Here is a 20,745-nt window from a genome sequence, read left to right on the forward strand (position 1 = left end):
GTTGAACAGCCTTTGTAAGACTATACACAGCTCATTTCACTCTGAAACGAGACTAGCTAGCTATTATTCATGTACAGTAAGACTGTTCATACAGGCAGTTCAATAAAGCAAATATGAAGACTTGAGGAAAAAAGTAGAACGCTAGTATGGCTACTCAAAGAACAAAACAAGGTGTCACCACATTCTGTCCGTTTTTATCACACATATTGTACAGAGTGGGATGAATATAAAGCTAAAACAGGCTCTCACCAAAAGCAGGGGTATACATGTATCTGTTGTGCAAATGCCTATACAGCCAACCATTTGGAAGAGGACCTGACTTTGAAAATGTCAGATCCTATGCTAGTATTATATTTTCAGATTTCGCCCTTATTAAATAGGTATAATGTGAAATTTCTACAGCTAGCTGATTCATTACTGTGCACAACAAAGACAGTTAGTTTGTAGTGAATTTTTTAAATTTATATTATTTCAGAATACAAAACATAATTCAGTCACACTGAAAGCAAAGTATACATTATTATTGAATCAAAGTATTTTGGTAGGTTGTACTGAACATAATTGGATTTTGAGCACTATCTGTCCAGGATGTCACAGTGCTACGTGAGATCTGTATCTCACAATTCTCACTGAATTCTCTCCTACTAGCTCAGCTGCCTGCAGACAGTGTTTCTGACGGTGACTGCATTCGTGCAACTTCCACAATGTATTCCACCTGCTCATAGTGAGACCACAGCTCATTCAAGGAGACATGGTTTGGCTAAGAAATCCAGCTGCCAGAAGAAGATGGAGTTTTAGCTTAGGTTTAATACCGTAAAAAAAAAAAAAAAAAAAAAAAAAAAAAAAAAAAAAAATTAATAAAATATATTTTCTGGAATAAAGAGTTCTGCTTTTTTCCTGCAAACTGCATTTCTGTCAAGAAGGAACCTTCAAGCGAAATACCTGACTCTCTACAGATCATTATATACATAAAAATCTGCATTTAAAGACTTTATCTGCAGAGGTAAATCAGAAAATAACACTATTTTATACAAGGGTATATTTCCATCCATACTGTCAGCATTGAGCATGCTAACTTTGGAAGCTTTTTTTGTAGAATAGATAAAACTGTGTCATAGGGTGTATAAACCAGCTGTCATGGTTTAACCTCAGCCAGCAGCTAAGCACCACGCAGCCACTCACTCACTTCACCCCTACCCAGTGGGATGGGGGAGGGAATCGGGAAAGAAAAAACAAAATAAAGGTAAAACCCATGGGTTAAGATAAGAAAAGTTTAACAGTACAGAAAGGAAGAAAATAATAATGATAATAATAACAATAATAAAATGACAATAATAATAATAAAAGAAATGAAATATACAAAACAAGTGATGCACAACACAATTGCTCACCACTCGCCAACTGATGCTCAGTGAGTTCCCCAGCAGTGATCCGCCCCTGCCCCGGCCAACTCCCCCCACTTTATATACTGGGCTTGACATCACACAGCATGGAATACCCCTTTGGCCAGTTTGGGTCAGCTGTCCTGGCTGCGTCCCCTCGCAACTTCTTGTGCCCCTCCAGCCTTCTTGCTGGCTGGGCATGAGAAGCTGAAAAATCCTTAACTTAGTATAAACACTACTTAGAAACAAGTTAAAACATCAGTGTGTTACCAACATTCTTCTCATACTAAATCCAAAACATAACACTATACCAGGTACTAGAAAGAAAATTAACTCTACCTGAGCTGAAACCAGGACACCAGCTGACAAAATCAGGGTGGCATTGTCTACCTTAAAGCTGGCATTTCCTTAATGTTTGAATGTGCAAACCCAAATAAAACAAAATGCATTTTAAGTCTTTTTTTGGCAGTATTTTTTTCACCTAAAGAGGAAAAAAAGTAAAAATAAACTATTCTGTGAATTACTACTTTATTGTAGTTTATTTCAATCACAACGTTTGTTAGTGCTACAAGCAAAGAACAACAGATCTGGGGCTCAGATTCATTGCAACGTCCCCACCATTGAAAACTGATACAGACAAGAATCGCACAGAAATTTCTTTAATTTATGCTTTTGATTCATCAATTCCCTCCCATAGCTTCCTTCTCAAAAGCAGGAAACTTATTACGCAAACTCATTTGCTACTGCACCTTGAGCTGTTCTTCAAAACACTTCTAGTTCCTTCTACATTTCCTTTTATTGCCTGCTGTAATTTATGCTCCTGCTTAAAGCTCCCCTAAAGCTGGGTCACAACAAAATTCAGTGAAGTATCAAAGAAATCAAGACAAAGCCTCTACTGTGTGCTAGACAGAGCATGTATCAAAACAAGCTTTAAAAAAATGGAAGTTTAGAGAAGAAAAACAAGCTCTGTTAAGTCAGCAGAGTGCACAGTACCATACAAATAACTCCAAAGAGCCAGGAGTACAAAGTACAAAAAAACCCCCCTTAACTTTGGCCACATCAGCCAGAATGCTGAAAAATCAGACAGACAAAATGAAGTTGACTCATTAGAGTTGGCTGGAAGATGCATGGAAACAATACCAGAACAAGGGCAGATTCAACACAGGCACCACTTTATAAGGTACACTACTTGCATGGCAATGAGCAAATAAAGAGCATGCTGGAAGGTTCTCATCAGCTGGTGACACACAGGCTAATTGAGGAGGGAAAATTTATGTTTAACTGCTGCTAGTAGCAAGCAAAAAAGAAGTTTCTTTCACTAGCATCTGTATCCAGGTAAACAGGATTCTTCTCCAAAAAGCTGTAAGCCAGGCATACACAGGCAGAACTAGGATGATGCAAAAAAACCAAATACCAGAACCAAAGGATACAGTAAAAAATGGTAATGTGTCCGCAGCCTCATAGCAGCATATTACTGACATCACAGGATGACCATGATGCTTTGCAACTGCTTCATAAATTGTAAGGAAACTATCGGATCATATTGGCAACTTAAATTATTCAAATTCACTGGACCTTTATATAACAATCTAACTACTCTGGTTTCCTCAAAAAACCACTCAAACCCACCAAAACAAAAAACCCATCACACAAAACCTACCACTTTTTAACGTGACAAAGTTAATCTAGTGCCACCTCATACAGAATTTTTGAAGTTACGTCACCACTCATTTTAGTCCCAATTGACATAAGTACAAATTTTCACCAGAAATGCTTTCCTGAAATTATTTGCTAAAGTGTTCTCCAGGAACATAAAAACTAATGCACTGGGGACCATGCTACGTTTCAGGTGGCCAGAGCTTTGTGGTGGATCTGCTTAGACCTTCTCATTAACACTTTCTGTTGAGGTCCCAAAGAAGACTAAAAAGTTTTAGAACGAAACAAGAAGCTAAACTATCAACAAGGATAATTAGCTAGCCTTTTAATTAAAAATATTAACCATTCGAATGGAAAAAAAAAGTTATTTGCAGAGACACTTCAAATCCTATTCTTGAGTCTCGGTACAACACCCCCCCCAACCTCCACCCAGTGCCTACTGTACCCTTGCAGGGCAGATACGAACTGGAGAGCGTTACCTGGTCCAAGAATGCACTCTCCATCACCAGCTAGGCAGAGGTCTCCATTTCCTACAGGCTGCTGCTGTCACCTTCCCTCCTTCACCCCACTTCAGCCACCCCCCCTACCCCCCACCGCCTCAGAAGGCCCCTTTCCTTCACAATGCTCTGGAGCTCTAGAAGGGAGGTAAATTCCTCCTCATCCTCCTCCCCCTTCTGAAGGGGGCATAGTCCAACTGGAGAAAAAAGGAACAGAACCAAGAGCAAATGCTGTCCTTCACACTGAAACAGAACAAACACCCATTGACACCAACATCCCACCTCCAACAGCAGGAACCTGGTGAGGATACATGAACAAAACAAAACCTACTATTCATTTCTCTTGTATGTCCTCCCCCCAGCTTCCAACCAACCTTGACTTGCAGACTTCCTGAAACCACATCTCCAGGGGCACTACCTCCTGATCAATTCTTCTGGCATTCAAATGCTCCCATGGCAAAGACTTACAATGAGAAACAAACCTTGTTTTCTCTGTTTTCCACTTGCTATCCGATAATATTATTTGATGTCCCTTAGATCTGGTATTGAGGGAAACTAGTAATTCCCTATTAACTTTCCTTATGCTATTTACGATCTTTTAGAGCTCAACAGTCTTCTTCCTATCCTGTTCCTCTCTTTCTTCCAGCTCACTCTACCTGAAAAGTCCCATTCTAGTCAATCATGCCACTTAAGGAAGCTTTTCATATCACTTAATTTTCTTTGCACATATACTAATTCTACTAGATCCTTCCTGAGAAGGTTCATCAGAACAGGACATACTACTCAACTTCTGGATGCAGCAAGTGTCCAGCCTGACATAATTACAGCTTTTTTGTTTCCCTATGTATGCCCAGTAATTCCCAATATTAGACTGACTTTTTGGATCCAAACCAAGCACTAACCTGACCACTTAGCAAAAAACCTAACATTTTCAGATATTTACAGCATCTCTAAGACCTCTTTCTATGTTGTTGCCATGCTAATTCAGAACTGCTCATTATGTATACAAAATTAAGGCTGTTTCCGTCACGATTACTTCATGCTTCGGAGCACTGAATTTTATTTGCTCTGTATTCAATTCAGTCACTCAATACCACAAGATTCTTCCACAGCTCTTCACACTCTGTGTTCATTTTTACCACACTAAAACCCGAACTTTTTAATCTCATTCTTTTTTTCCAGATAACTTACGAATAAGTTGAAAAAACACAGGTCATGGCAGAAATCTCAGTAGGACACTACTGGTAAAATAAAAAAAACAAACCCTGACTATTTATTCTGCTCTTCATTTTCTACCTTTCGGTTGGATAGTAATCAAAGAATCTTCCTAAATCAACTTAGGTTCTTCAGGAGTCTTTGATGAGGGACATTACTAAACTCATTTTAGAAATCCAAGCAGACTCATCAGTGCCAATATTGCTCACCTCCTACTCAATGATTCCTTCAAAGAACTTGTATTCGTGAGCTACACTTCTCCCTAAGGAAGAAATGTTAATTCTTTGCCCACTAGTAGTCTGTTCTTTACTGTGGTTTCTGACATGTCCATTACAAACTCAAGCTTGCAGGTCTGTAGATCAGCAGTTTTTCCTACACTTTTTCTTTAAAAGTGGCATCACACATGCCAGCTTCCGTAATTTGCATGCTGAGGCCATTTTAAACACAATACAGATCTTGATCTTCGATAATCACAAGTGATTGTTACACCAGAAGGACTTAAACATGCAAAGGATCTTGCAGGAAAATTACATACATACACAAATTTGGTAAGCAATGCAGATGTCTGTCTGTGGAAGAGCAAGAAAAACCAAAAAGATTACTGAACTTTCTTCAGTTTGAATTCTACAGTTTGAGAGTGTATCATTAAGTTTAACAGAAAACAAATGAAGGAAGATACATAAGGAAGCAAGTGGAAAGATGCTGGCGAAGAATCTCAGGGGCTAACTAACACAAGATCTCTCTTAAGCAGTAAGGCTGACATAGTGTGCATTATACAGAAGAGAAGCTTTGACTAAGAAGCCATACCTGCCGAATTGCTGCAAGGAAGAAACCTACCATAGAGGAACTTCAGAATCCATGAACAAACAAGAAATTACCAGCTGACAAACTGATGAAGACTTTTGACAGAAGGGAAATAATCTGCATTACTACAATTTTAAGTATCCAGATCTCACAATCACTCCAGCAAATGATTTCTCCTCCTTCTTACGCTGTAGTCTGCTCCTTCTTTAAAGCCAAAGGGGTCATACCTCAATCTTCCCAACTGCTGAAGAGGAGAGGGTGAAACAGATAATACCTTAGAGTTCAGCAATTTCATACTCAAGTTGCTTTCAAACACTTGGGTGAGTATAATTTGTTTCTGACAATTCACTGTATCTGTTTTATCCCTTTCTTCTGGAAGTTTTATTGTTGACAACTAAATTTGAGACAGGGGCACTGAGTTGTTCTCTACATAGTAGGGAAATATCCCTAAGCTCCGTATGAACAATTACTGTGGAGATATCACAACATTGGTTTTGGTTCATGAAGCAACTATAATCCACTATGTTATACCTGACTTGACCTCTTAGCAGAAATAACATACCAGATAACTTGAATCACTTGTAAATCAGATTTCCAGTGACAGTTCTGGAAATGATGTTAATACTTTAATGTGCAACAGGATGCACAAAGAAATGCCTATCACACTAAATTCAAGATTCAAATACAAACGTAATTATACCGCAGTTTGCTTACTATGTGTAGCCTATTCACTAATAGCCATTCCAGGTCAAATATATCTATTTTAACACAAGCATTTCTATTCTGTCTACTGAATGCTTTGCTTTCACAGCTTAACATAGTTTTTCAATCATTTTTTTTATTTCTGTATGCCTTGGTGAAACATTTCACTGTGTGTGATGCCAACTAAAAACCTTTTCTGCTAGACTTCTGAAGATGGGATTGCAAACATGGGTATCCATTAAATGTATTTATCTACCATTTACTTGAGGAACCTCATATACAGATAGACAGATACACACTCCATATGTATACAGCACATGACAAAACTGTTAAGCTGTATGTATCAGAGGTGTCTGTGAACATGTTAGGCTTCAAATTCTAATTTGCAAGAACATGGCTTACCATGATATCTTGAACTAAAAATTCTTGTACCAGTTACAAAAATACCTCCTAGCACCTTCTGTGCTTTACAATGAGTATCATTAAACACTGATGATCAGAGACAGATGATCAGAATAAAGTAGGTTTTCAAGGTTAACTATCAAGAAGTGGTGGCTACGCAGATTGTATGACCATAAAATGGGGTTTGGTGAGTTAAAAGAAAATGTCATCAGCTGCTTACCTAATCAAGGAGACATCTGGTAAAAGTAGTCACACATTCCAAAAGAGAGAATCCCTCGGCAGCCATTTTAAAGCAAACCTTGAAAATTAGGCAAGGGGGATAAAGTTCAATAGTATCTGAACTCTTATGTTGCCACAATGGTAAACTTCTAAAAAAAGGATGTGATTCAGCCCTGGTATACATGATGTAAAGGATCAGCACTCTGTTTTATTTTTTAACTCTCGCAGCTTAAAGATCACAAAATGCTACTTCCATACCAGGCTAACAAAGAGTTCATGTCCAAAAAGTGTAACAGATTGTCAAAACATTGCAAGCCAGTTCCTGAAACATTCTGAACACCAATCTTCTGTTTTTATTAACAAAATATGCTAACAAACTCCAAGCTGGAAGAAGTACATTTTTCAGATTCCCTCTTTTTAATGAAAAAAACAAGCTACTGTAACTGTTAAGTTGCTAACTTGATAGTCAGTCTGCTATTCCTGCTAAGGATTTGTGTATTCATCCCTTTAAACAGTCATAAAAAGATATAGGAAGTTATATTTGCAGATAAAATAAAATGCAACTTAATCATATTTAATTGTAAAATCACACTCAGTTCTAATAAGATATAAGCTTTCTCATATTCTCACAAATCCACCATGACAGAAACAAGACAAAAAACAGGCACCATGGCATCTTCTTTAGCACACTTTTTACCTTTAATTTTGTTAATTTGAGAATTAATCAACCTCACAGAGTGTGCAAAACTCTGCAATAAATCTGGGATATTATATTCTATAGGCTTAAAATTTCTTTTGCAACCACATTAAATTATCTTAGCTTAACATTGTACAAACACATTTAAAATCAAAATCCTCAAAATATCTTAGCGCTTGCTTTTTTATTTAATCAAAATCCACTCCAACCTATTACAACAGCATCACAAGGTTTGTTACCCTGCTGTCTAATTAGCAGAACAAACCCACGAACACTATCCATGTCAAAAATAAACCACTCTTCGGACCTGCACTAGACATGATAGTAACTAGCTCTCTGGGACTTTGCCTTCTAAACCTGAATTCTTTAAAACAAACAAAGCAATAACCAAAAAAGTCCACAGAAAATTACTAAAGCTAAAAACTTTATATGAGGACAACGATCTGCCAAAAACCCACCCTCCACAAAAAAAAAAAACCCCTGTAAAAAAACCCCATGAATAAGCAGCTCATGATTTTCTGAGAACAGGAGTTTAACCATTGCCTTGTTTCTTTACAGTGTATATTTAGCTGGTTAGAACATTTCTCAAAAAAATTCAAGAAATCTGAATCAGTTCTACTGCCAGTCTTCCTATTTAATTATTGATACATGTGGACACAATACAGAGGACATTGAATAAGCCGGAAAACCATATGTAGAATATAATTTTAAGTGTACTATATAAAGATGGAAGAGAATGTTTTGCCCACAGAGCATTACATGTAAAAAAGATGGCTTTCTTACACAAGATAACATGCATTACTCATTTACTGTAAAATCCAAGCACTCAGAGAGTGAGTGTGGAAATCAAGTACGATGTTATTTTTCTGCTACTTCTTGAGTACTTGAAGTTACATATACCTATTTCCCCCCAGATTTTACATGGGGAAAAATGCTGGTATGAATTAGCTATGACATTAAAAAAAACCAAAAAAACCACCATCCTTAACAGAAAAATACTTGTCTTTTACAAGAACCAGGCAGAAGAGTCTGACAAAAAGTCTCCTACATTTACACGCCCAAAGTACTACAGCTGACATTGGACTGCTTTTTGTCTCTTCATGCATTTTACAGGTTTTGAATTGAAATAAAACTATTAATTTTTTTCTAAATTTGTCCATAGTCTGTTTTACGCAGTTACTATCTACATCTAGACACTGAAACCCTTTTTCTCCATTTATGGGCCAATATCATTATTTCATTGACCATCAAACAGTACATTTGTTGATTTAGAGAGAACATTTTATCATACCAAACTGCTGTATTTCATCTGACAGTAAGCCAATAGTAACAACTGAATTTCCCAAGTTAGTCATAATACTCTGAGGGATTTATTGTGTTTGCACAGTTAATCCCTAGGACAACACAAATTAAAAAACAAAGTGGACACTGTTATACTAAACATTTTGGCATCCCTGTTATCACATTTATCTTTGTTCACCCATCATGTCATTTTCTGGCCAGCAAATGGACAGTTTCCACATTTAAACATGAAATTAACTTTAAATATGAAGCATTCAGACATTGTTCCTATATAGGTCAGCAGTAGTTTGTAATAAATACATGTGCAAGATGAGATCATGTTAAGCTTTTAATTCCAGGATGACTACCTTGTATTTCTGAAATGGAGTGATTATAAAGATGAGGCACACTTACACAACATTTTAACACTGCTACTTCCAAACCCAATTTCTTTAAAGATACAATATTGTCTTTAAAATGTCCTTCCTAACTATTGCCTTTCACAACTGATTAAAGAATATAAGGCAGAAGAGACACAAGCTAACACATTAACAGTCCAAAGAATCACTGTGAGATGTTTCTATGCTAGCCCACAGATCAAAATTCATGGTGCAAGAACAGTGATGCTTGCCATAGAATGACGGCTTGTTCTCCCCCACTAGTACTTGGGATTTTACTTGGTGGGAGGGGCTGTTAGGGCTCTGTGACACTTGCATTCTCGCACAGGATCATTTTTTCCAAAATATTTGGAGTTTTAACTGCTTACATGGTAGCCAAAGGGCTTTCAATCACCACTGCTCTGGTCCTTCTAATTACTTTTCTTGTAATTATCCCTGATTATGGCACTGGAAGCATACAAACCATGCAGTGTCTTTCAGTGGAACAAAGCCACTGCATACTTCCTCCAAAAGCTTGCAAAACTGCAATTATCTCCTGACTAAAGAGAAGTCTGGAATGATCCCCATCAAACTTCACCCACAGACTCCAATCGGACTCAAGATCATTCCCATGCCATCCTTCAGGTTCAAGTCAAAGCTAGGTTTCAACCTTTCCAAACACATCTGAAACAAACAAGGGAAAGAAACAGCTTCTTGGTTCAGGCACAGGAGCAAGCACCCCTGAAGAACACAGTTGATTAGGATTTCTTCATAGAATATGGAGTAAAAAAACAACAAAACAAATTAATCTGAACAATCTCCTCCACACCCATCCCCCCAAATGAAAAAAAACATACTGGGTTTGATATTTGAGTTGATATTTTTTTAGGATAAATTCCTTGGATCTAGAATGGCATTTCAGGAGAGAAAAAATGCGACATCTACTCTGAATACACTCATAAGGACTCCTCTGTGGAGTGCGATAGAGCCACTTTCCGTTTGGTGGTCTGCCAGGTTTTAAGTAAGGACAGAAAGCTGTTCCACATCCCAAATTAATGCCCTAGAGACCAGCTTATACAGCTGGTCTGCCTCTAGGTCAGTGGAAATTTAATTATCTGCTAAAAAAAAAAAAAAAACAAAACAGAAAAAAGAACTGTATGGGGACAAAGAAAGGAAAAAGACATTTTCACTCTTCCTTTCTCAAACTATGAGAAGATCATCTCTCCTGTTCTTCCCTCCCTTATTTTAGACTGCAATGACAAGGAGGGAAGGGGAGTTACTGACAAATTTCTTATATTAAGAAAAAACATGTAGATGACAGAACTAGCTTTCAGATACGTAACTGAGCAAGCAAAATTTTTTTTCCCCACAGCTGCTAATGCCAACCACTGTTTCAAGTAGCTGGTGTAAAGGACTAATTTTAATTTCATTTCAATTTAGGTAGCAAAAGCATTTTCATTTTACACTGCAATGCAAGGATTAAATGCAACTGAAAAATCTGTGCTTCTTTCAAGTGCTGTAACTAGTGACAGTGCTTCAGAACACAAGAAAATATTTCTTCTTACAGTGAATATACAGGTCACAACCTACATGCTGGAGGAGAATAAAGTTCAGTTCAAAGTATTTTTAATTCCTGTATTCACCAGATTACCATATTTTAAAAAAGTAAAGAATAGTTATAAAGGAACAGTAAGTCTGTGATACAAAAAACAAGAAAGCAAGGAGATGAACATAAAAATGTTTAATATTTAGAATACGCCTACCCTATACAGGAGTACATGCAGAGATACCAACAATTTCTGAGCCCTATTAACTGAGGTACCAAAAGCAGTCTGGTTTTGCTGGCTATTAGCAAAAAGCAGCAGGATTTGTCAGCTTAAGAGCACTACATTAATGCAGCTATAATGCCTGTGAAATTCTGCCTTGTTCAGTGTCATGGATCACACGGATACAGCTGTGTATTTATCTTCTTACTGATGAAAATCCATCTGAATTCCAGCTGAGCCTAGTGTTTCCTCTTGGATAGGTGGCTCTGAAGGCCTACACCTAGCCAATAAACACTAGATGGACAGATCTGGGTGAAATTATTAAGTATGAATTTATGCTTTGGGAGAGGCTGGAGAACTTGTGGTCTTATTTTAAAATGAACTTTTCCTTTCGGGATTTTAAATATTGTAATTGCAGTAAACCCAAAAATTTTTAAACTTACCTTAAAACACTGAAAACCTCCAGTCTCTCCCATGTTTTCAAGAGCTGAACAATACTTGCTTTGTCAAACTACGTCAGCAGACTGGACTTCCTGCTGGTAAGCACAGCAGTGCTAAAATGGTAGCGCGTATCATGACACACCAGAAAAGAAGCTATGAAACCTGGAAGCTGTTTCTAAAAACTGTTTTGAAATAGTTCAGTTTTCAAATTAAAAAAAAAATTCACGAAGTAGATTTGATAGTTTTCCCTTACACCGTCTGGAAAAGGACTTCTGTAGGAACCTAAAAGCACACAAAACTTGTTGAGTAACTAACTACCAGCCCATAACACAAAAGGCAGCAACTGAAATGCTGATGCGCACAGGCACAGAGTTTGCAATACCTTCATATTAGATGCCTCGGTTTCCAGTTTTGTTAGGTGATTTGAGTTATCCTCTAGCTCTTGCCGAAGGTTGGAGTTCTCCATCTTTAATGCCTCAACTTGCTTTAACAACTGATCATATGAAGCTGCGGCCATCCTGGGCTACCCTCAGCCCTAAAAAAAATAAATAAAAAAAAGTAAACATTTTAGAAAAACACTCCAAATTTATCTAACCATAAAATTGTATCTCTCTCTTTGCCATTTACCACTCAACTTTCTAAACATTTAAATCCATCAAACCAAACTATTAATGCCTAGAACTAATGCCAGTTCAAAGACTTTTTTCAGTGGGCTTCCATTTGATACACATGATTAAGCAAATGAAAGAAGTTCATTAACAATTGCATTAGCTATTAGGGAAGCCAGAATACATGAAAGAAAATCATAGCATCATACAAACGCATCCTTACTATTCACATTTCAATTCTAACACTGAGAAACTATGCAGATAATAGACCACATTTAATCATTTTTGGATAGACAACAAGCACCGTCAACCATACGTGAAAGATGCTGACCACCTACTTATTTTATGAAATGAAAGATAGTCACAGATGTTCAAAATTCCTAGGAATAGCATACACTGAAGGAGATGTATGAAAGGCAAACAGTAAATACTGAGGAATTTTAACAGGGAAAAAAGCATCAAATGTGTTAGTAACCAAGTCTTTTGTAAAAATACCCTCCAAGATATGAAGATTAAAACAAATACACTTACAAAATTCCAACACAAGAAGTGGTCATATTGCACAGTAGAATAAAAAGATAGAAGGCTATTCTTGATATCAAGATATCCCATATGATTTTGGGTAATACTGCAACACAGTTCTAGAATGCCACCACAATTATTCAGACATTGCAAAGGAGAAAGAAACAAATACTCCAATTTAAATTATAAAATCCAAATTGTTTCCCACTTTCCAAACCAAAAGCCATCAAAGTTGTTCATCTAACAACATAAGTTAACGAAAACATGGCTAACCATGTTTGAAGCTCTTTACAGTTGAAGCTATCAATTTATTATTCATCAACCATTCAAGAGAATAGAAAGAAGCCTAGCACTTCATACACATACAAATTACCCTTCCAACGTCATTGCAGGAATTTCCTAGGTATGCGACCTGTAACTCAAAGGAAAAAAAATATAAAAAGCTTATGGGGCAACATTCCTTTTCATCATTACTGCAGTACTTTGGAAGAGATGAAAGAATTAAAAGCTCTTATTTAGCATTTTCTGCATATCTTCTCACTATGCCTTTGACCTTACTGCTTGTGTAACTCCTTATGCAATCAACTTTGCTCTTCCAGACGAATCTTAATTGAATTATCCAGCTTACCAAAAAATAGGTAAAATTATTCAGAAAGGTTTTAGTTCCCCAATACAAATTTTGAAAATTGTGTTTAATCTTTCCAAATTTAAACTCAACGAAACTTAAAGAAGAATATATACCACATAAACAATAACAAAAGCTGTAGTGCTGTTGATAGGATGAATTTATTTCCTTTTCAAGAAGCAAGTCTTCACGCCCTAAGCACCTGTCATCATCAAAGACAGGAAAAGGAAGAAGCCTGCCACTTATGGAATTGTGATTTCCATGACACTACCAATAACCTGAAGAAAAAAAATCCCTAACAAATTTCTTTTTCAAAATTTGGTCATGCTTTACTGGAGGCCTCATTTTTAGAGAAATAAAGGCAATCTGAAACATCTACTCTATACTGTGAATTCTGTGCTTTTACCATCAGGCTGTTTTACCTAAAAGGTGAAGAGCTGTCAAAGAGAGTTGTAACCAAAAAATAATAATAATAAAAAAAGGCAGACTGCTTCTGTTCCATTTCATGTATGTTTTTATTTTATTTAATAGGTAACAGTTTCCACTGTTATTAATAAAACCAACAGCTGTAGTTCACATTCCAGAACATACACCGCATGGACAATTCTCCACAAGCCCAAGGAAAGGTAGATAGAACTGCAAACATTTTCACATTAGTTGTCATAAATCAGTATTGTATTGTATTGTAATATTCATAGGATCTGTTGGTTTCAACTCAAGAATATAATACATTTATTCATCTATATCTAATTTACAGAAGCTGCTGTGTGCCATGTATTTGACAGGCATTTTGACTCTAGCTAGAAGATCCTTTTTCTCCAATTACTTTAATTCATTATTAGTATGAAAGGACATGTAATGATAAAAAATATCAAGTTTTTCCATTTTCTGTCCACACTAATGAATTTTCACTCACAAAATTTGGAATTTAAAACAATTAGCCATATTAACAAGATACATACACACAACAAAGAAAATGGAGAAAACCAAATGAGGGAAGGAGCTAAAGCAGAGACAGCAAGTGAATAGCTCTGAAATTTTAAATGCCAAATAAGCTTAAATGTACTTATGTTAAATGAGTAAGAATCCAGTTTCTGAAGGGAAGGTTTGGTTTGTCTTCTCCCTGTCCTGATCTAAGCTCCCAAACTTCCGTTTGTGTATTTTATTTTCACAACAGCGAAGTAGGACATCACCACTAAGAGACAGCATTCTGCCTCAGACTAGGACACACTTCCTGATTCATTCAAATGTCAAACTTTATTCTGTGGGTTTTCAGATTAAAAAAATTGAGTTAGGTGATTACCACAAGCTGGGTAATCCAAAACATCTTCATTTTTTTCTTAAATTTTTTTGTTGTTGTTGCTGTTAAATAGATGCCCAAATGGGCAATAAGCAACACTGCCACAGGCAGACACTCACTCCTGCCAGTTCGGCATCCAGCAGGAGCCATGCTGCCTGACTGCAGCTCTGCTGGCTGCTGAGGCGCTTGCCGGAAAGGTGCCTGCACCAGCAGGAATTGCAGTAATGCCTGGCAGCTGCTCTGTACTACCAGGGCATTCACATCAGCACCTCAGGATATGGCAAGAATTTTAAAGAGAACCTCTGGGGAGGGGGAGGCAGGGGGAAGGAGCGCTCATCATATCTTTTGGGAGCATGGCAAGGTTTGGGCAAAGTGTGTTTGCAGTCAGTATATCCATGCTGAAAACTGGACTGAAGACAGCCAGTCTCACGTTAGCAATATGCTGCAAGCCACCTAGGCATCTGCTTCCAGCGATGCCTGCCACCCCACTGGCTGAAGCGTCTGGACTTCTTGGGGGCATGCAGATGTATACCTACCTCCCTGGCCCTCTAATTCTCCTTTCTCCTGTCTGTAATGAAGGACTACCATGTATTTGAGAAAAGTAAACTACTTTTTAGAAATAATAGATCTCACCTACCCCAACTGCACCAAGGTGTTTGATACAGTGCCACATGTAAAACCAACCACAATTATAAGAGAGATGAGCAGAAAAACTGTACATTGCTAAGGAGTAGCTCAAAGACAAGATGACACCGGGCAGTACTGGAAGCCGAGCTGTTAGGCTGGAGGCAGGTTGTTAGCAAAGTTCCCCCAAAACTAGGCCATGACAGGTATTTTTAAATGTTTCATTATTGACCTTGGGACAAGAAGCAGCATCAAAACTTGCTTCCATAAATTCAAGAGGCTTCACAAGGTCAGAGGACTACATGTAATACACAAGGAATCTGATGAACTGAGAAACGGAGCAGTAGAAACAGGGTGGATTTAAATAGCATAAAAATGTAAGGTCACTCATGTAGGAATCTTGTCATCTGGAAGCAGGGAGTGAGGAGAAGCAACTTGGAGGCTCTCAGCAGCCAGCCTGCAAGGCACCCAGGCACCACCAACATGAGACTTGCACAAGGAAAGCAAACACGATCCCCAGAGTTATCAAGTCATTTTACAAAGACATGGGTAAGAAAAGTGAATTTAAGTGGTTGCAGAGAAAGATGCTAAGCAATCAGGGGACTAGAGGTTTTCCCATATGAGTCTTTGATGGGCAAGCCTTTGCTGCCTCAGCACAACAAAGGCTGGAACGACACTACAAAGCTACACTTTGTTATTAGGGAGGGGAAAACACCCAAGAGGGAGAAAAATACTTATGCTGAAACACAATATTGACACAGAACAAATGGGTATAAATCGGTCATTTATCAATGTAGGCTGGCAACATCCATTAGAAATTGTAAATTCAGCAACATCCTTGCCTAGCTCACTGCACAGGAAGGAACTGGACTTAGCTGTTCAGAAATCCAATCTTGCATTCCTAAACTTCAATACAGAAGAATACTGTACTTATTTTCATAGCTCCAAGATATTTGTATCTTCTTGTCCTGAAATAATGAAATGCCAAAGCATTTCACAAAAGGCACCATTATTTAATTTTATAATGAGGGAAATGGACACAGGTAATGCATAACCACCAAGCAGCTCAGGCTTCCTGATGCTGAACACCGTGATGCCTCTCAGGCACTGCACTTTGCAGAGTGAAATCACAAGGCTCCATTACACACAAGCTGTTCCATGTATATTGAGCTAACACCCTCAAAATTAAAATCTGCCTCTCTTCCGGAAATAGGTTTTTACCAAATCCTTGGATTTATGCTCCGAATTATTTGAGTGCAAAAAAAATTACTTAAAAACACTTTTTAAACACAAATTGGTGGCATCGATAGAAACTGACTGTATCACTGCACCCCCTTCTTGTAATTTCTCAGTGGTCAAAACACTTGCCTTGGGGAGTCAAACTCTGGATCCTCTCAGCCAGACAGGGTTCACAGCCATATCACCTCATTCACAGCAGAAGTAACCAGCCCAAACGAAAGCAAGGAATAGTTTACACGTGGCCCACTAGCCTGAAGCTGTACCACTGCACATGCTCACACAAACATATTCAAGATTACTGGGGCCAGAATCAGCTGAGTCAAGAACAGATGACTCTTCCTTGCCCCCTATACAAAGCCACGGGGCGGGGGGGGGGGGGGGGGGGGAGAAGAACTCTGGCCTCCAATACCCATTTCACATTTTACCCAGCCCAAGGGAAAATGCATGATGCATGCAACACAACCCACCTTTGCAAAGTTCACTATTATGCTTCTGTCAAGCTCCCTTTTGTGCTCTAACTGCGTTTGTTCCTCGCAGAGTAGTCATCATTCAAAGGGATGAATGGAGATACCCCTTTCTCTAGATTTACTCCAAGAAATAACCCTCTTGGAATACAGAAACTTTTAAATTTAATTCCCTCATTGTAAGAAGCACCTAAAATCTAGGTCTCCTATTTCCCTGACCCATATTTCTCATCATTAAGAAGCTTCTTCTCCATCTGCTATCAAAGTAATGTGAAATTATGACAAGAAATTTCATGCTTTACTGAATCAGCATTTTACATGAGTATACATATCAAAGAAGAATTTCAAGCTGGATATAACTCTTTCACACACTAAAATCAAAATTAATGAGAAGCCTAAATTTATGCAAATATACTGTTAAGATTTAGATGTGCATTTTTCTACATTAAGAAATCTATACCAGTTAACAACTGCCCAGAAATCAGGAATTTAGATGCACTCTTTCCAGCCTCAAATCTCAAGAGATAGGAAAAAAATGCAATACTCTCTGAAAACTTACAATTTTTGTATTGATCAGAGCCTTTTTCTTTGAAATCAGTAAGCAGATATACTCAACACGCCCTAAAGAAGTTCTACTTAAGAACCCCAACAATTTGTGATACATTAATCAAATCTCCTTATGAAAACATTTCAGATCCCCATTACTAATTTTTTAACCATAAAAGCTATCGTTGTTACCAGAGTGTCCTATTTTTATAAAGCAACTTTTATAGAACAAATTAGTCGTAGTCTTTTCAGAATAGAATAATCTAAGATATAAAACCTTACCATGTGTTTTTTGAACAATAAAGACAAGAGACCCGGCACTGTCTACATGTAAGGCTAGATAACATTTTTAGACAACCACAACCTATTTGTTTCAATTTTAGCTATTTTCAACGGAATAATTATTCTGTCACCCACAGTAACTGCCTGAGGGTGATATTTTTGTTTGGTTTGTGTTAGCAAATAAGTTGTATGGCTATTTCAAACATCAAAAGCAGTGAAAAACAGCAAAACTACTTTCTTCAATAAGGCCCAATCCAAAACCCACCGATGTCAACCAAGGCTCCTGATCATGTAATTGATTTTGGATTTATTGAGAGTAGTAAATCAGATGTTCAACCCTCTAATAAGCATTTATTATGCACAGAATTTAGCATTCTACTACCACCACCAGTAAGCAGATGTGCTCCTACACTCTGTAACTTAAGATTTTTCACAATGTAGCTTATGTTCTTAATATAACAACATGTAATCATTGTACCTGAAGTTCATGAATATCTAGATTATAATTCAGTAAGGCTGGAAAGGACCATCAACTCTGACTTCTTCCTACATCCACAAATTTTACCCAACTCTTCAGTGCTGAGCCCAATATCTTGTCCATAGTATTCTTTACCATTCTGTTCATTTGTGTCATTCATTCCCATGTGACTAATGGGAAATTGTTTCTTCAAGGGCATATCACACTGAATTCAGGGAAAAAAACAGTCATACTGTCACAAGATTTTTCCACTTAGTTTAACTTAAATACATTTAAAACCAGACTTTTTTAAGCATTAGGTCCAGGGGTTCTGACTTGGAAGTGGTCAGTGCTAATGCCGGACGGCTGCACCAGTGCCTGCCCCCAGCTGTCTGCCCTACCCATCTCTGCAAGGTTCCCACCCAGGGAAGAGAGAAGGGCTCAGCTGCTCAAGTGGCAGCTGCCTAAACCACTGCAGATTACTGCCTTGACTACCAAGGTAATGTGAAATAGGTGTCAGTTTAATTTACTATGCTGGGCCATTGACCACAATCATTTGGCAGCTGTTACACGGTTATTTCCAAAAGAAGGGTATGGCTGACACACAGAGGCAAAAAAAAAAATCCAGCACAGCTGTTCTAAGGTAAGCCAGCCCCACTTACTAACGTCAGCCTTAAATGGACAATTTTCATATAGTTACCTTTATCAATACACTCAAGAGAATAAAGTGAGGGTTTTTTTGGCCATTCTTATTTTGAACACATCAAAGCACGCCAATTCACATTAATTCAATTTCTCTGTTGATTGAATCCTATATCAGATTTTCCATTATTTTGCTTGAAGCCTGTCTTCCGGTTAAAAGGTTTGTATGTAAATATCCTCTCTGGCAAAATATCAGCACTCTACGTGCCATGTTTAAAAACTTATCAAAAACGACCATCAGTGGGCCAAGGATTGTCTTACCCATTTCAGTCTGGGGCAAGCCTTCCGGGCTTGCTGATGTAAAAATGTTTATCCTTCACAGGCATTGTTTAATAACCTCCTTTTCTACTCACTGAAAAACACTCCACTGGCCTCAGATTGTAAAAGCCCATTATTCTGATTCTTTCCAGACAGGGCAGAAAAATTGTATTTCTGCCTTCTCCAGCATCACACCAAACAACTGTTATTTCCACCTGGTGATAAGATTATGCTTTATTAAAACGGCTTTTGTTGCCAGTGTGTTTAATCCTCCGATCCCTACCTGCATTTAAGAACCAACCACAAAAATTCCAGTCAGTAGCAGCTAGAAGGGAGGCTATTTTGTTTGGTTTTTCCTCATCTGGGCTATGTGGGCACACAAATATAATGAGTCTGAAAGTGCTGCAAGGCTTTGGGTGTGGTTAAAGGATTAAGAAAGTATTTGGTACAGAATGAGAATCTCCCGTGGGTGGAACAGCAGATCTGGTACCTTCTGTTTGCATTCTCATTCATTCTGCATTAACATGCTCAGGTCATCAGAGAGATGCAGGAAGGAACAGAAAAGCCATCACAGAAAACTGCTCTTCATCAGCTTGTTTTAGCAACAAGGGCTTTGATATCATAAAGTGAACTGCAAGCTCTGTAACGCTACCCCTTTTAATAAATAATTTGAAAAAGCTGACACTGAAAAAATCTGACAACAAATTATACCAAATTATAATCTCTAGATTAGGTACCCTCTGAATTCCTGGGTTTTTCAGCCATGTAGAAAAAACAAGGGCCTGATGAAAAGCCATCACTATTATCAGTTACCTAATAAAATGTGTGAAATGGTTAGTCCCTTTAAAAGAAGGCCGCACAATTCTCTCTGAACGTCAGCTGCATCGACAGGATTTTCTTCTTAGTTTTTTCTATCCACTTCTGCATAAAGGTTATCTTCATGGACAGCAGACTAAAACACTGAAGTGTTTCTATACCTGACCTTCCTAAATCCTTTTGACTGGTGGGGGTAGGGCAGAGAGTTTTTTTGTTCTTCCATAAATGAATTCATAACTTGGCCAAGAGCTTTCAAACCAGTTATATTTTGGGATACTTCCTTAAGTTCGATACTTGGCCTGTACTCACCAACCATAAGCAGAAGCATCATGTGTTCCTCCTAACCAAAACGTAACTTGGCTGATGAAATAATAAGTGATCCATGTTCTCCTCATTCCTTAAATGACCAGGAGGAAAAGGAAAGAGAAGATGATGGTCTGAACTCTTGGCCTGCGTTCCTCGTTACAGGTCAAGTATGATGGGGGTCAAGTGTGTGTGTGTGTATGACAAACAGAAATGACCCCATGTTTAGAATTTTACTGAAGAATGCTAACAATCAAAAAAACATTCCTGTTAATACAAAAAGAGTGAAATCAAGAAGCCATACATTTCAGGCTATGAACAGTCAAGTTCAGCCTTTATTACACTGCCAAGAAAAAAGCCCCACTTCTTCCTTTATAATTCTGGGTTGGGAAGTTCCTTAGCTGGTTAGTCATGCTGCATTCAGAGTACGACTGTGAAAATACGAAACATGATTTGCATTTAAATACTATATTGAACACAAAGCAGTCCAGACATCATTTGAATCATAACTTATATTGGACCAAGAATGATTCACAAGCCTGAACACTCATTCTTCATAA

The 20,745-nt window shown here is 37.8% G+C and overlaps 1 protein-coding gene across 4 annotated transcripts in view; it reads right to left on the reverse strand.

The window, feature by feature from the left end:
* APC (APC regulator of WNT signaling pathway) overlaps window positions 1–20,745 on the reverse strand; it is a 107,363-nt gene that overhangs the window by 56,441 nt on the left and 30,177 nt on the right. For all 4 annotated transcript variants that reach the window (XM_041120934.1, XM_030004034.2, XM_030004036.2 and 1 more), the window contains exon 2: window positions 11,822–11,974. In XM_041120934.1, coding sequence (XP_040976868.1) covers window positions 11,822–11,956 — 135 coding nt within the window. In that variant the 5' untranslated portion in view covers window positions 11,957–11,974. The remainder of the gene's footprint in view (window positions 1–11,821; window positions 11,975–20,745) is intronic.

The sequence above is a fragment of the Aquila chrysaetos genome, chromosome Z, assembly GCF_900496995.4.
Source record: "Aquila chrysaetos chrysaetos chromosome Z, bAquChr1.4, whole genome shotgun sequence".
Lineage (NCBI taxonomy): Eukaryota > Metazoa > Chordata > Aves > Accipitriformes > Accipitridae > Aquila > Aquila chrysaetos.